General features: G+C 38.9%; 1 protein-coding gene across 3 annotated transcripts in view; it reads right to left on the reverse strand.

The window, feature by feature from the left end:
- Positions 1 to 18,123, reverse strand: part of Arhgef9 (Cdc42 guanine nucleotide exchange factor 9) — a 138,164-nt gene that overhangs the window by 66,384 nt on the left and 53,657 nt on the right. For all 3 annotated transcript variants that reach the window (XM_028774350.1, XM_028774351.1, XM_028774352.1), the window contains exon 2: positions 9,450 to 9,629. In XM_028774350.1, the coding sequence (XP_028630183.1) occupies positions 9,450 to 9,629 (180 nt within the window). The remainder of the gene's footprint in view (positions 1 to 9,449; positions 9,630 to 18,123) is intronic.

Raw genomic sequence — 18,123 nt, forward strand, 5'->3', positions numbered from 1 at the left:
GTGATGAAGATAGTTTTGAAAGTATGATAGATTTAAGGAAAGTAGGAAAGCAATTACAAAAATACTTCCTTAAACCCTCCACTGACTATATAGAACAAGTTTTTCTCAGATGCTACCTCATAATTCTAGAGGCAGATGGTGCCAGCCTAAGGGATAATAATAACAACCTCGTGAGGCGTGTTTTGGGCTATGCCATCTATTTGCATAGGTAGGTCCACTAGGGTCTTACTCACTCTCATCTTGCAGAATGCTACAGATATCTCAAATCTGGCTTGTTAATGTCAAGTGTTCTCTTGCAACACTCTCCTTGTATTTTTACCCTTTGGTGTTCTTTATATAGGCTATGGTATTCTCTAATGGCTACCCAAGTCATATGATCCTTCCTCACCCCAACTTGAGCTGAATCACATCTCTTCCCACACTATCAACTGTATTTCATGTGCTAGCCTTTGTGCAAAAACTATAGAAGGGCTGGACTAATGGGAAGAATTTATAGGTTTGCTATTTATAGCACTGTTCCCTGATACATCTAATCTGTTCTTAGACTCCAATGTACTGCACTTGTCTACAATTTAGATGCTTACAAATGAAGGCTAAGTGCTAAGGTACTACTGCAGTAACATTATGTTTCCTTGTAAAAATCAAGTTGCCAAAAAGAGCACACTACCCAATTACAGATGCAGCAGGCTCATTAGTCACAATACTACTATGATTAACTTGAAAGCCTGGCATTATCAGCATGTTCAGACCTCTGGGTAGACCATGTCCTTGTGCAAGTGGTCAAATGAGATAGAATATAAGTTCTGTATGCCAAAGTAACCTTAGCAACATACATGTAGAAGCAGCAAGATGATTCAGATGAAATAGCTTATTCAAATAATGAGTAAAAGCTGAAAGCCCAGAAGCCAGAGGATAGGAGAGGCTTGGAAGATCTGGTCTCAGACTCTAGACACTTGAGTACAAAGAGAAGTTATTCTTAAGTGGAGGGTGTGAACAAAGGAAAATAAACACATTTCTGACATTAGCTTTCAAAGTTTGGGAGATCAGCAGTACTATTTGTTGAAAGTTTCCTCTTTGATAAGATTAACCGGTCAGTATCTCCTTTGCATAATTTTGTTTCATTCTCATAACAAAAGATTCAGTAGGTGCTGTTATATCATTAGTTTACATATAAATGGTCACTGAAGCACAGAAAACACAAGCTACCCTCTCAAAGACAATTATTATTAAATGAGAAAGGTCTAATTCCAACCAAGAAAATTAATCTCTAGACTTAGTGGTTTTGGCCACATAGGCCCATTCCATGTGTATAAACTCCAGAAAGACAATTTAGCCTAAAGAGAAAAATCTTCCAAATCTGCTCTAAGCCATAAGCCATAAGCAATGACTTCAAGATGCAGGTTGCTAACTGTCAGTAGTTGTGTAAGATTAGAGACAAGATGAACACTTGTAAAGCAAAGGGCATTATGAAGGTATTCATCGATCAGCACGAAGGCCAAACTACATGACTTTCAGATTTCTCCCAAGTGTTGAAATTTTCTGGCTCAAAGATACTTACAGAAAGAGTCAACAAATTCAGTCCTATTACATTATCTAATTGAATCAAATCCAACTAAATGGAAAGTTAAGCCAGAACCTACTTTTCTAAACTAGGTATATGAGCAGTCACAAATAATGAATCAGTACAGTATATGATAACAATGTTTGTGGCTTCTCTTAGATAATCTGTAGGAACCAAAGTAAGGTTCACAGGTAATATTGAGAATTTTTTTTTTTTTTTGCTACAAAAGAAAATTCTGATCAGAATATGTTGATGCATAGCTATAATCCGAGCAATATTAAGACTGAAACAGGAGGATCATAAGTTTAAGGTCAGCCTTGGTTACATAACTCAAATCTCTCAAATAACATACACATTTAAATAGAGAAGAAGAAAAAGAAAATAAGAACATTCAATCTCCACACATATTTAGAGGGTCAAAAATATCTGTAAAGGATAATGTAATATCATATAAATAACACTGAATGATCAGCCCAAAGTGCTAACTGGAGAGTGGTTCAACATAATTCTAATGAGCTACAGGATCTTCGATGGGTCACATCCTATCTTGAAGCCTTCATTCCCTCATTTTATATCTCTAACTGGGATGGAAAAAAGGAGAAATGAACGTTTTTCATAATGCAGTAAAGGTTAAGTAATACACTGTGACAGGGAGAAGGAATGGCAAGGTAATGGTGGTGGAAGGCATGTGGAATACCCAGATCCCCTAAAATGTCTGCAGCAGCTATCAAACCAATCGAGAGGGATTTCTCCACATATATCTACATGATCCTCTCTTTGAAAATGAAGGGAGGACTATGGATCAAGTTTCTTTGCACTAGGCTTTGTATGTGACATCTTATGGTGTCTAGAAAAGATACTGTTACTCCGTTATAATGTATGTGTGTGTGTGTGTGTGTGTGTGTGTGTGTGTGTGTGTGTGTGTGTATGGACAGCTTTCCATATGACGTTTAAACATATTTCAGTGTTAATTATCCCTCCCCTTACTAAGTCCTCTACCCTTCTGTCCCATTTAGTACCACACTGTACTTGCTCCACTCCTCATTCCCCCTTTATAGCACCTGCATCCTATCTCCCCTCTATTGAAAGCTTACCCAATCAGGCCATTACTGGTTTCCTGATTTATATAGGTATTTCATTTAAACACGTGTATTTCAAGATTTAAAGCTGGCATCCTCATATAAGAGACAGAACATTCAGTGTTTGCCTTTCGAGTCTGGGCTCACTCAGAAAATTTCCAGCTCCATCCATTTACCTATGAATTTCATAATTGTGTAAATATAAGGCTGTTTCCATTTCCTGGTTATTGTAAATAGAGCAGCAATAAACATGGATATAAACTCTGTAGTAGGATATAAAATCCTTTGAGTTATGCTCAAGAGTGGTATAGCTGGAGCATGTGGAAGATCTATTTTCAGTGTTTTGAAGAACATCCACACTGATTTCCATAGTAGTTGTACCAGTTTGCACTCCCACCATGAGTGAATAAGTGTTTCTTTTCCTCATATTTATGCCAACATCTGTCGTCATTTTGTTCTCCTTGTTGTTGTTGAACTTAGCCATTCTCATTGGGCTACGATAAAATCTCCAAGTAGTTTTAATTTGCGATTTCTCGATACATAAGATTATTAAACATTAAACAAAAATATTTCTGAGCCACTTGTATTTCCCCCTTTGAGGCCCATCGGTTTAATTCCATGCCCCAATTTTTAATTGGGTTATTTTCTTGGTGGTTAGGGTTTGTTAGGGTTTTGTTGTTGTTTGTTGTTGGGTTTTGGTAGGGGGAATTTGTTTGTTTAGTCTTTTGTACATTCTAGATACTAACCCTCTGTTAAATGTGTAGGTAACTGTCCAAAGTGACTCTATTTATCCTAGCTTTAGCTAACTTCTGCTTGTATCTCACCCAACTCCTTCCCAGACTCTGCTCTCCATATTCCAATGAGCAGAACATTCTAATTCTTTCATTATAAATTAGTTTGAGTTTGGGGAGATGTATGTTTTACAACATAGAACTAATATTTAATCAACTAATGCTTTCGAAAACTTTGTTAACAGAAACTTTTGAAACATTTTCCCTCTGGCCTGCCTGATATGATGTAATTGTGGGTTTTGATTGTATGATATATAAAGATAATCTACATAGGACATACTCCTGGTCACTTTGGGGTCCAGAGTTCTTTCTGGCATAGGCATGCTCTTGACCACTGGCAAATAAAAAACTTTTAATCTGACCATTACTGAGCAACATTCCCTTGTATCTTTTGTGGGTCAAACATAGTAAAGATTTTTTTCTCAGTTCAATAGGCTGTCTCTTTACTTAAGCGATGGTGTCTGTTTTATGTAGTTAAAATTGTGATGACCTAAAAGCAAGTTGGGAAAAAAAGGGTTTATTCAGTTTACACTTACACATTGTTGCTCATTATTGAAAGAAGTCAGGACAGGAACTCAAACAGGGCAGGATCTTGGAAGCAGGAGCTAATGCAGAAGCTATGGCTTGCTCCCCATGGCTTGCTCAGCCTGCTTTCTTATAGAACCCAGGACCACCAGCCCAGGGGGAAAAACCACCCATAATGGGTTGGCTATGTTCTATCCTAGTTCCTCCAGCTTTTGGGTTCATGCCCACCAATGGGTTCTTGTGAGAGATGAGACAATCTACAGACTCAGAAGGCTCTCCTTGTGGCAAGGACCAGACTGTGGTATGACTTCAGGTCTGAGATTTTTCCAAACATCCCCACCCACAACAGCATAGGACTCTGGGCTTCAGGCTCTAGTCTCCTCCTTTCCCTAGACACTACCAGGAACCAACACTCAGTTCCATCTCACTCCTATGTGTACAAGGAACAAACACTTCAAGGACAGGCTGCTCCCTACCTTCAGACCTTTGGACTTAACTAAACAAGCCTAACAGTGCAACCTGGAGGCACCCCAAATCAAAGAATTAACACCGTATTCTCCCTGGGAGCTCATCCCAAATCCAAGCAACCCAGGCTTCCTGGGAGTTTCCAAACTATCAGGCTGAGGAGACCTACCCACCATGCAACCTGTCTGCCAAGCAACAAACCTCCAGGCCCCTCCCTTTCTTAGCCTAGTGAGACCCACTTCAGGGACTCAGATCATTAGCATGAACTCAAGATGCAGTAGTAACCCTACAGCCAAACCAGAGCCTCAGCAAGGCCAGCCCAGGCAGTCATGTTCACATTCAGTGACCCGGTGACCACAGACCCGTCCCAAGGTGGATCTATGAGATACTTATTACATAAAACTTGAAATTCTTTTTTAATATTTATTTTTATTATCCTCAGTCATGTATATTTGTGTGGTGGTATGTGCATGTGAGTTCAGATGCTTGAAGAGGCCAGAAGCATCAGATCCCTGTAGAACTGGAGTTACAGGAAGTTGTGAGCTACATGAACCGGGTGCTGGGAATCAAACTCAGGTCTCAAAAAATGCTGTACTCTTTAACCACTGAGCCATTTCTCCATCTACATACAATTTTAATTATTTTTTTTCTTGAAAAATTGGATGATCTTGTTCCATTGGGCTCCCCACCCACCATCCCACTTCATATCACTTAGGAACTACTCAAAATCACACTTCTCTGATTTTAGACGAGGCAGGAACCTTAGCTCTTGAATCAACTTGCTCCATTTGGCAAAATTGCCTGTCTGGTCCTTATATGCATGTAAGTTAGCCACTTCTGGCTAACACACGTCATATATATCATGTGTGTGTGTGTGTGTGTGTGTGTGTGTGTGTGTGTGGTGTATGTGGTATATGGTATTATATAATATGCCTGAGTATCAGTGTGTGCTTATGTGTGCAAGTACATGTAGAAGCCAGAGGTAGTCATTAGGTGTGTTTCGTCCGTTGTTCTGAACTTTCTTTGCTGAAAAGTTCTCTCACTAAACCTGAAGCTCATTGATTCAACTAGACTGGCTGGCCAGTGAGTTTTACAAATCTGCTTATCTCCCTGGACCCCACCACTGGCTGAGGTTAATAACTTGGGATTTGCTGGGCAGTGGTGGCACACGCCTTTAATCCCAGCACTTGAGAGGTAGAGGCAGGCAGATTTCTGAGTTCGAGAGTTCGAGAGTTCGAGGCTAGCCTGGTCTACAGAATGAGTTCCAGGACAGCCATGGCTACACAGAGAAACCCTGTCTCAAAAAACCAAACCAAAAATAAATAAATAACCTGGGAATTTTTTTCACATGACACCATGCCCTGCATTTTATATGAACTTCTAGGGATCCAAACTTTGGGTCCTCATCTTTGTACAGCCGGCACTTTAGTGAGTCATCTTCTTAGCTGCAGGTAATCCTTTTATGTGACAACCCCCAGGAAAGTAAGATTCCAAAGAAATTCAAAACTAAAAACAAAATCGTGACCAATGGAGAAAAAACAAACAAGGAAAATGCATACAACTCTAGAATAGTTCCATTTATTAGGTGTTTGGGGGGAGTGAATTGGGCACAGTACACATTTCTGCGTATGGAGGATTGAGAAGAAACTGCCAGAGTCCAGTTGTTTATCTCCTTTCACCATGTGGGTTCAAGCAGTCAAATTTGGGTCATCAGGCATGGCAGTAAGCACCTTTACCAGCTGAGTCATCTTGCTGGCCAATTATTTACCTTTTGAACAAATCCATGCCTCGTGACACAGACCTCACCATTCACTAATAATAATGTGTTATGCATCCTATATAAAAACTGCTTGAACACATGCTCTCCACAGGCCATAGCCTGGTGTCAGAACAAAGGCTCCTTTTCTGCACAGCATCAAAGGAAAATAGACTGAATGACTTGAAATTGGTGCCTAGCAGGGGGAAAAATGCTACCACAGGCTCCTTAGAAACACAATCATGTCTCAGCAGATTGTTCTCAGCTCCCAGGGAAATAAGCCCAGCAAAGTAGGTAAAAGATTTCCACAGCCAGATATGAGGACTGATATTCAGTATGATCTGATTCACTTAAGCTGACCAATGAATGAGAAGATACTAAAATGGAGACTTAACTCTGTTCTTAAAACAAAAGACATCACAAAGGTAACAAATGTTCATTGCTGAATACATTATGAAGCAGGCATGGGATACTACTTTAAATACTTAAAGAATAAACATTGGTATTGTAAGAAATATTAGATTTCCAAGTTATGATTCATGCTCTATCATTAATGGTCCAGGTCAGTAACTACATTATTCACTCTAACCTTGTGTTTTCTGTTATTGAGAAAGTAGTAATTCATTTTCAAGAAACATTAATACTCATTTCTATAGTTTACACTCCCAATCAGCAGACAGTCCCTCTTCCCCCGGTTCTCACCAGCATTTGTATAACTTTTTGTGCACATGCATGAATCTGTACTCCCCGCTCTCTCTCCCTCCCCCACTGTGTGTGTGTGTGTGTGTGTGTGTGTGTGTGAGAGAGAGAGAGAGAGAGAGAGAGAGAGAGAGAGAGGTTAGTTATTCTGAATGGGGTGAAATATTATTTCAAAGTGGTTTTATTAATGACATATATTTTCATGTTGGTTAAGAATATTGACATTTGCATGTCTTCATTGGAAAACTGTTCAGATAATTAGACTATAAGTGGATTCAGTAATTTGGAGGGACTTAGTGTTTAATTTGGATTCTGAGTTTTAATAGTCTGTTTCTTGGATATTCTACATGAAGTGGCTACTGCAGATGTATGCCTAAAATATGACTCCTTTTAGCCTTTGACTTAAAACCATCAGTGCTTTCTCATAGATATTCTCTAAAGATTGACCTTGGCATTTATTTCATTAAGTCATCTTGACTTGTTCAATATTCCTTCTTATCCCATGGTCTATCTCTCTGAAAACAAAATACATTAATATTTAAGTGACCATTTAATCATCCTTTTAAAAAGAGAGGCTGGGCAGCACAGAAGCCACACGCTCTATGTGGATAAAAATTCATATCAGCTCTTAAGTCTTGTGGTTATTGATGGGTTCATTTTGAATACCCTAGGGACTGATTTATCAACCATTAAAGCTGGATTGGGACACAGATAACATTTCAAGGCATTAATGAAATAAACCACATAAGCAGAGAATAAAAGATTAGATATTTCATTAGAAAACACTCAGCATAGAAGGAGACAAGAGGCAATTCTATTTCCTTGCTTAAGTCAACACATAAATCCTATCAATCAATAACTGTGCTTTATAAGTTGATATTCCCTACAAGGATGGGTTTCTCTTTCAACTGATATGGTCAGCCTTGATATGTGGACCTTGGTAGAGCTAGTAAGGTGGTAATAATGATTACAACTATACTTATAGTAAAAACTAAAACATAGGTAGGCATTTTTCAAGTACTTTATGCTTGTGTAACTGTGTTAAATCTTTTCTTAACATGTATTATTAGCTCATTATATCCTCAGAAAAAAGTCTGCTGTAGGACCCCTATGTTTTGGTTGTAAATCTTGCCAAAAAAAGTAAAAATAAAAATTAAAAACACATTGGTAGGAACTAATTAAGTTGCAATCGAAGTTCTCAACTCCAATGCTTTGCTCCTTCCTTCAAATTACATCCAGGGGCCCCACCCTCTCAGAGGAGAAGGAGAGGGTGGGCTATGAGAGAGGACAGTGTTTAGAATGTAAATAAAAAGTCCTTTGCTCTCCAAAAGTCAATGCCCCTCTAACCTTTTGTTTGGGGCCCAGAATACTTAAGTCTTATGTTTCAGAAGAAACCAACAATGAAGATGGTGATATCGTTTAGTTGGTAGAGCACTTGTCTAGCATGCATGAGGATCTGACTTCCTCAGTACTGAAAAAAATTAAATATCTTCGATTATATACCTGTATGAAATTGTCAATGAATTTCTTTTAAAAAGTATAAAAGGGAAAAAAAGGAACTAACAAAAGGTGATAGGCTATAGCAAGGGTGGTCATTAACACACCCTTTATGAGCTTTGGCTACTTGTCTTGACACAAAGAAATTCTCATTGTCGTCTCTTATTCACTGTGATAGCCTCTGGCCCGAAAAAGATTGCCTGGACCAGTTTGCAGATGGGAAAAACTGGTCCTTCCAATAATTGAAGAACAAATTCAAAATAACAGCCTTAAGCAAAGCTAAGAGCTGAGACGCAAGGTCATTGAAAATTTCCCACAGCAACCTGCTAAAAGGTGACCTATTGGAAACAGAGGCCACACAGGAACACCTTCATTAATGTCCAGGTTCTCTATTGTAAGGTACCAAACAATTCAAAGCCTTCCAAACATTTACAGGCTTCCTGTTCCCATACACAACATTTTTTTAGATCCCAGCCACTCGACTTTGTTATAAGAAGTAAGACCTGTGATGAGTAATCTCTTGCCCCTGAAGAACAGGGAGTACATATTCTGACATCAATAGCTAAAGACTATGACAGTACATAATAGTACATACTTTCTTCTAGGAGAGAAAAAAAAGGAAAAGGAAAGAAGTATAGTTGACGTAAGGAGAAAGAGAAGAGAGCCAAAATGAAGAGTAGAAAAGATAAGAAGGATCTAGAAGGAAGGATCAAAGGGGGAATATAGAAAATAAAGAAGATATGGGGAAAAGGAAAAGAAAGGCAACAAAAAAATTATTTATAGCCAGAGTTGAAAAAAAGAACCTCAAAAAATCTAAGTTAAATCTAGAAAGAAAAGCTCTGACAAAGGCAGTGACTTATCAAAATAAATGCAACTAAAATAAGAGATAAAAGAAAGGTCTAAAGGTTTGAAAGCAGAGCTTTAAAGAAAGGGATGGAGTGAAGCAAAAGAGACACAGAGAGGGAGAAAAAGAAATGAAAAGACAAAAGAAAACCCACCAAGAGAGGAATGAGCAGAACAAGAGTGCATGTAGGGAAAGCCAAGGAGAGAAGAGCAGAGTGAAGGTTGACACTCACCCTCACAAAGCTGGCAGGAAACCATCCCTCCTCATCGTCGATCTGGCCCCACCACCAATCCTTGTTGGAAGCATCCAAGACTTTGATGACGTCGCCAGCCTTAAATGCCAACTCCCGGTTGGCCATGGTGACGTGATCCCATACTGCCTCAGCACTAACGATGGAATCTCCAGTGATCAGCTTAGGAGACAAAATGAGAATGTTCAGTTCATACATCTGACTAGTCTACTTAAGCACCTCCTCACACAAATCTACTATCTAATGGCAAAGCTTACATGTTTCAGTGCTGAGAGGTGGTGGTGAAGGGAAAATGACACCAACATGCATGCTATAAGACAAACAATGCTTTTGGTTCTCTATTAGCAAGTACATAGAATAATCCAGAATACAAAGAATCATGCTTTTATCTATTTTCATGAACTCCTTTTCCTAGAATAAAAACAAACAAATAAAGCTCTATTCTCTCTCCTTGGTGCTTTAAACCAGTCTTGGATCTTTAAAGTAGAAAGGCTGGTCTAGCATCAATGGCTAAAATGAAGCACAGGCATATGTGTTTTCAACTTTTTGTGCTCCTTTCCCTTTCTCCTCCGTGTGAAACTGATCAGTTGAGAGTTGGTAGTATATTATTTAGTTCTTCTCACCCACCACATCCCATGTGATAAGAGATATATAGGGAGTCTCTGTTGGTTTCATTTGATAGATTTAAAAAATTGGTAATAAAGACATTAAACCAGAAACTGAAGATTACTTAATAAGGCAGAGGGTGTACATAGTCCTTAATCTTTTTTTTTTTAAGATTTATTTATTTATTTATTTATTTATTTATTTATTTATTTATTATATGTAAGTACACTGTAGCTGTCTTCTGACACCCATATGGAGGCATCAGATATCATTACGGATGGTTGTGAGCCATCATGTGGTTGCTGGGATTTGAACTCATGACCTCCAGAAGAGCAGTCAATACTCTTAACCACTGAGCCATCTCACCAGACCCCCATAGTCCTTAATCTTAACCTGGGTCACTCAATTTCATGGAGATCGAGAAAGGGCTCCACACCACAGAAAACAAACATCTAGTCCATTACCACATGCACATGAACAAAAACACATATAGCCATGACACTCACTTAAGCACATATAGATAAAGTTAGAGTGAGAGGTAAACTGTCTCTCTCTAGCTACTGACCATTCTGTTATATCTTCATTTGGTTTTTTTTCCCCCTTAACTTTTCCACCTTGTAACTACTGGACATCCCAGTACTTGTAAAGGCACATTTTTGGAATTAGAGAACATATGGCCTTCCTGGCACGGAGACTCAATCGCTCTCTCTCTCTCTCTCTCTCTCTCTCTCTCTCTCTCTCTCTCTCTCTCTCTCTCTCTCTCTCTCTCTCTGTGTGTGTGTGTGTGTGTGTACTGAGTTACTTAACATGTCATTTATAAATAAGCTTTCCCATGAGCCCATTTGAGGAAGGAAATGTCTACCTAAGGAAATCAAGGTTCCATAAGACCAAAGATAAAACATTTCAAAGATAAAAGACACTCATTTGTGGAATATATATCCTCTCCAACAGACTTATCATATAACACATTGTCCAGAGAATTAATGCTACAGTCTTCTCAGGAAATGAATATGCATAACATTACACACATATGAATACATAGATATGAATATACACTGAGCTTCTGTCTTGGTTAAGGTATAGTACCCCTTAGGTCCTGTCTAAGACATACGTCTGGGTTCAGGATTCTAACTTCTATGTTCTCCACAAAAATTAAGATACAAGAAGGGTTCAGTACAGACAGCCCAGCAGGGATTTTTATAACATATTTCAAATACTTTGTGTTTTACTATTTGCAACTTGTTTTCTCACCCACCATATCACATAATCTGTGCTAATGAGCTGTGTTTAATTATTTCTCATATTTTAAAGATGAGAAAAATTGAGGTTCAGTGAAGCAAACTTGTTTTTCAGCCAATAACAATGAATAAATTACAGAAACTGGTCTTTATATCTAAGAACCATCGAACCATACTACTAATATGAGCTCCCTTATACAGAACACTATCAGCTATTATAAAAAAATGGATGGTCTTAAAGAACCCTCAGGAAGGAGGTTTTAATCTGCCCTCTAAAGAGATTCCTTTTTATATTGATCTTGCTTTCTACCAAAGAAAATAGTCAGTTTCTGCTGGTTCTGGTCCCAGTGGAGAAAGAGACTTGCTAGTCATTAATCGCTGTGGTTTGAATGTTGCATGCTCCACAAAGGCTCGTGTGTTTGAAAACTTGCTCTCAGTTGGTGGTGCTGTTTTAAGGAAATTATGGAACCTTTGGGACATGGGACCTAGATGGAAGATGTCCATGGAGGCAGACCTTGGAAATTAAACCCACTTCTAATAACAGCCCAAGTTCTCCACTTCATAATCTGCTAAAATACAACCAAACTGATACATGCTCCTGCTGCTACAGAAAGAGCCAACCCAGCCTCCATGCCTTCCTTGCCAAGAGAGACTATACCCTTTAAAAACATGCACCAAAATAAATTTCTCCCTTACTTTGTTTCTGTAAATTATTCTGTCAAAGTAATGTGAAAAGTAGTCTCAATAAAAAAAAAAATACTTTTAGGTAAGTTTCCCCCTCGCCCTTCAAAGATGGGTCCCAACTGAATGTTGTAAAATTAGCTCAATAATCCCAGACAGACCAAGACTAGAGGATCATGTGGGTTTATAGTTCAAACTGTATTTCCAACTTTTGATTAAGTGTCAAGAGTATGTTAGCTTTGAATACTGACCCTCTGTTCAGGACACCATCTATAAAAACAAAATTCAAATGCAGATATAGCCTTTCTCTAGAGAATCTACTTTTAACTTGCAAGCTATGCTATGTAGTTCTACACTCCTACTTGCTGCATAAGCTATAAAACACTGAGCCAAGAACTAGCTGTTGTGTGTGCAGAGGTGTGATGCAGATAATGAATCCACAGGGGCTTGAAGTTATATGTGGCTCCTATGCTCATTCACCATAAATACCTGTCAGAGTAAAAGAATGTTCTTCTCCAATTTTCTAGGTATTTTAATAAAGGTAAATTAAATTTTGGCTAAACTTGGTTATATATATTTCTTTTCTATATAGAATTAAATTTTAATTTTCTACAAGGTTTTCACACACACACACACACACACACACACTTTATACATTCATTTCTCATCCAGCATGCATTCAATGACCTCCCCACTGTGTGCATATACCTGCTCACTGGGATTATTCCCACTTAAAGATGAAAAGGCCCCTCAAACAACATAAAAACCTGCCATTTATTCTGGACTTTGCTACTTTAGAAAATAGCAGTGATGACATGAGGTGAAAACTGGAAAAGTTAAAGGAACAAACCAAAATGGTGCTGTCGGATGTAATAGAGATACTGAGTGCAATATTACAAAAGCTAAATGTAAAAAACTCCAACTACGCAACACTGGGCTTCAGTTTCTTCATCTATGAAACAGGATAATGTCTGCTTCACAGGCAAGATTATAGAGAGGGTGGATTAGCATGATGGATATACAATGCCTAGAATGTCTTAGATTTAATATCCTAGTATAAGACTTCATGGCTAGGATATATACTATACAGTTACTTATCTCCAGGAAAAGTTTTATGGAGCACTGAAGTACAGTAAAGATAGTAACAAATGCTGAAGGAGGTTAAATAGACAAGAGGTATATGTAAAGAGACTTGAATTATTTTGAAGGAAATGGGGGCAAAGTTGATTTTCAGGAGAGGATATCAATCCGAACTGTGGTTATTAAAACATACACTATACGAGGAAACAGTGAAAATGTTGAAGGAAAAGAGTTGATGACAAATATGCTTGTAAACATGTCAAAATGGAGGATAGTTAATTGACTATATAAATATGTTGGAATTTCAAGACAAGTCAGAGGAAGAGAGAGACAGAAAGTTCTGGGAGTTAGAAGAAAATGTAGAAACCAAGAAATCTTGTCTCAGAGGATAGAATTATGAGAAAAGCCATAAACCTAAAAAATTAATAACAAAAGGAAATGTGAACTCAAAGAACAGCCAGAGAAATAAACCGAAATAAAGCTGGCAGCAGATCATTATAAAGAAAGCCAAGAAAGTCATTTGGGAGTGGTTCTACCACAAATTCCATTCTTTATTCTTCTGCTTTATGCCTCGCTTCCCACCAAAAGTCCTAATTCCCAATTGCCCCTTCTTCTGAAATCCCAATATAAAGCTAGGAGATGGTGCTTAGATACTATATCATGGAACACAAATATTTCTAGGTCACAGGATAACACTCCTGGGATATCTAACAAAATAATTTCCAATTCCCAGAGCATGTTGGATGCAGTACCAAATGTATACTGGTTCTTCTTCAGATTTACCAGTAAGTGGGGCACATAGTGTTTCCAGCATCCACACTAACGATGTTCTTACATATGAATAAAAGGATGAAAAGAGCTTAGTTTAATCTAGTAGGTCTGAACTGGCGCTTGAGACCCTACATTTAAAAGAAGTCCTTTATGATCCTGACATGGCTGATCCATGGAGGACCTAGCAAACTTCTGTCATCTGGGGGCTGTCCTTTTATCTTCTGATGCCTCATTCTTTCCCAGTTTGGCTCTTCTGCCTCCAACGTTCCTTGCCTATCCTCAAAGCTTTCATCAGTAGTTGTTGTATGTCTGAGGATATGTATGGTCGTGTAAAATATATGCCCCCAACGTCAAGTTGCAATGACAAGGGAAAAAACATCTTAGGATCACAGCCCTCACTCAGTTTTCACTTGCTTTATTGTTTTCATTCTTGTCCTCTAGCTGAAAAATATAGTCCCCCTAATAGATATTTAATTACCTTGACTGGCTAGCAGACTATTTAATATCAAGAATAAAAATGCTTTTTAACATGAAGGGGTGTTGTATATTTGTCAAATGCTTTTCATCATCTAAGTACATGATCATGTGATTTTTTTTCCTTTGAGTTTGTTTATAGTGGATTACATTAATGGATTTTCATATATTGAAACAACCTTGCATCCCTGAGATGAAGCCTACTTGATCATAGTGGAGGATAGTTTTGATGTATTCTTGGATTTGGTTTGCTAGAATTGTATTGAATATTTTTGCATCAATATTCATAAACGAAATTGGTCTGAAGTTCTTTTTTTTTTTTTTGGTTGGATCCTTGTGTGCTTCAAGTATCAGAGTAATTGTGGCTTCATAGACTGAATTAGGGAGTGTTCCTTCTGTATCTATTTTATGGAATAGTTTGAGGAATATTGGTATTAGGTCTTCTTTGAAGGTCTGGTAGAATTCTGCACTAAAGCCATTTGGCCCTGGGCTTCATTTGGTTGGGAGGTTTTTAATGACTTCTTCTATTTTCTTTAAGGCCCATAACTAAACATAATAAAAGCAATTTAAAGCAAACCAACAGCCAATATCAAATTAAATGGAGAGATACTTGAAGCAATCCCACTAAGATCAGGGACAAGGATGGCCACTCTCCACATATCTATTCAATATAGTACTCGAAGTCCTAGCAGAGCAATAAGACAACAAAAAGGAGATCAAGGGGATACAAATTGGCAAAGAAGTAGTCAAGTTACCACTATCTGCAGATGATATAATAGTATACATAAGGACCCCAAATTCTACGAGAGAACTAAAGCTGATAAACAAGTTCAGCAAAGTGGCTGGATATAAAATTAACTCAAATAAATCAGAATCCTTCCTTTATACAAATGATAAATGGGCCAAGAAAGAAATTAGGGAGATAACACCCTTCACAATAGTCACAAATACTATAAAATATCTTGGGGTAACTCTAACCAAACAAGTGAAAGATCTGTATGACAAGAATTTCAAGTCTCTCAAGAAAGAATTCGAAGAGCTCAGAAAATGGAGAGACCTCTCATGCTCATGGTTTGGCAGAATTAACTGAATCTAATAGAAGAGAAAGTGGGAAAGAGCCTCGAACTCATTGGCAGAGGGGGAAATTTCCTAAACAGAACTCCAGTGGCTCACATTCTTAGATCAAGAATTGATAAATGGGACCTCATGAAACTGGAAAGCTTCTGTAAGGCAAAGGACATAGCCAACAGGACAAATTGGCAACTTACAGATTGGGAAACAATCTTCACTAACCCCACATCCGATAGAGGGCTAATATCCAAAATATAAAAAAGATTCAAGAAGCTAACCACTAAAACAACCCAATTAAAAAATGGGGTAGAACTAAACAGAGAATTCACAACGGAGGAATTTCAAATGGCTGAGAAACACTTAAATGTTCAAAGTCTTTAGTGATAAGGGAAAAGCAAATTAAAACGACCCTGAGATTCCACCTTACACCAATCAGAACGGCTAAGAACAGAAACTCAGGTCACAGCAGATGCTAGCGAGGATCTGGAGAAAGAACACTCTTCCATTGCTGGTGGGATTGAAAACTGGTACAACCACTCTGGAAATCAATCTGGAGGTTCCTCAGAAAATTAGAAATAGATCTACCTGAAGACCCAGCTACACCACTCTTGGGCATATATCCAAAAGATACCCCACCATGCTACAAGGACATGTGCTCCACTGTGTTCATAGCAGCCTTATTTATAATAGACAGAAGTTGGAAACAACCCAGATGTCCTTTAATGGAAGAATGGATACAGAAAATGTGGTTGATTTACACAATGGAATACTACTCAGCTATTAAGAATTAGGACATCATGAGTTTTGCAGGCAAATGGATGGAACTAGAAAATATCATCCAGAGTGGGGTAACTCTGACCCAAAAGGACATGCGTGATATGTAGTCACTAATAAGTGGATATTAGACAAAAGTACAGAATACCAAGGATACTATCTACAGAACTCAAGAAGGCTAAGAAGCAGAAGGTCCCAAGTGAGGATGTTTCAATCCCACTTGAGAGGAAGAAGAAAGCAATCTCAGGATGCAGGAGGGGGAGGGAGGGACCTGTGTGGGAAAAGGGGACATGGAAGGGACGAGGAGAACATGATCAGGTATTGGAGGGGAGAACAAGAGTGAAGCCCTGAGGGCCAGCAGAAAGGATGGAAACAGGCAACTTCGGGAGGTAGGAGGTGGGGGCAACCTCCAGAATGTACCAGAGACCTGGGAGGTAAGAGACTCTCAGGACTCAAAGGGAGGGACCTTAGATGAAATGCCCTACAGCAGGCAGAAGGAATTTGAAGTCCACCTCCAATAGAAGACAGGGCATCAAGTGAGGGATGGGGTTGCCATCCCACAGTCAAAACTCTGACCCAGAATTATTCCTGTCTGAGAGAACTGTAGGAACAAAAATGGAGAAGAGCCTGAGGAAAATGAGGTCTAGTGATCAGCCCAAGTTGGGATCCATCTCAAGGGGAGGCTCCAAGGCCTGACACTATTACTGATGCTATGGTGTGCTTACAAACAGGCCTATCATAACTGCCCTCGGAAAAGCCCAACAAGCAGCTGAAAGAGTCAGATGCAGATATTTGCACCCAACCAATGGACAGAAGCTGGGGACCCCTGTGGTCGAATTAGGGAAAAGCTGGAAGAAGCTGAGGAGGAGGGACCCTGTAGGAAGACCAGCAGTCTCAACTAACCTGGACCCTTGAGATCTCTCAGACACTGGACCACCAACTAGACAACATACACCAGCTGATATGAGGCCCCCAAACACAAATACAACAGAGGATTGCGGGTCTAGACTCAGTCAGAGGAGATGCAAGTAACCCTCAAGAGACTTGGAGCCCCAGGGAATGGGGAGGTTTGGTGGAGTGGGGGTGGGGTGGGAACATCCTCTTGGAGATGGGGGGAAGAGGTATGGGTTGCACAACAGTTAGGGGGTAGACCAGGAGGGGGATAAAATCTGGACTGTAAAAATAGATTAAAGAATAAATTTAATAAAAGAAGAATACATTTAAAAATGAACTACTGAGGCTGGAGAGACGACTCAGCACTTAAGAACACTGGTTGCTTTTCCATAACATCTAAGTTTGATTCCCAGCACCCACATGGGTGTTCACAGCTATCTATAAGACTAGTCTGAGGGGGATCCAGTGCTCTCCAGTCACCTCCATAGGCTCCAGGCATGTACATTGTACACATACTTACTTGCAGGTAAAAGACCCATACACATAAAATTTAAACATAAATCAGGATATGTTGTAAAGAATAGCAAATGTTCCAACTGTTGTTATGGTAACTGAGCAAGTTCTGTCTTCTAGAAATATACACATCAGGAAAAGGAAGGATATGAAGAGAGGGTATGAGGTTTCTTCTGTCCCTTTCCCCTCAGATGGCCCTTTTCTCAATAGCTAAGCATGAACAATAGCTAAGTTCCATTTCCTAGTTCCCTTTAAGTATATCTAAAGCTGTGGTTTTATGTTCTTTCAGAACAGACAAGTTATCCTTTTAAAACAGCTTTGTAAATAGACTCTTGACTATTTAGCCAAAAATGTTAAAGGACAACCATTATGCATTTTCTAACAAATTATAACCCAGGCTTCTGCAAGAACAGCTAAGAAACGCCATGTAAGTACATAAAAAGAGTTCCAAATGCTAGCTATTGAAAAAATCTTAACTCGTGGAATCAATCTCCCAATCTCTCTCTCTCTCTCTCTCTCTCTCTCTCTCTCTCTCTCTCTCTCTCTCTCTCTCT

This window comes from Grammomys surdaster, unplaced genomic scaffold, assembly GCF_004785775.1.
Source record: "Grammomys surdaster isolate TR1022 unplaced genomic scaffold, NIH_TR_1.0 240, whole genome shotgun sequence".
Taxonomy (NCBI): Eukaryota; Metazoa; Chordata; class Mammalia; order Rodentia; family Muridae; genus Grammomys; species Grammomys surdaster.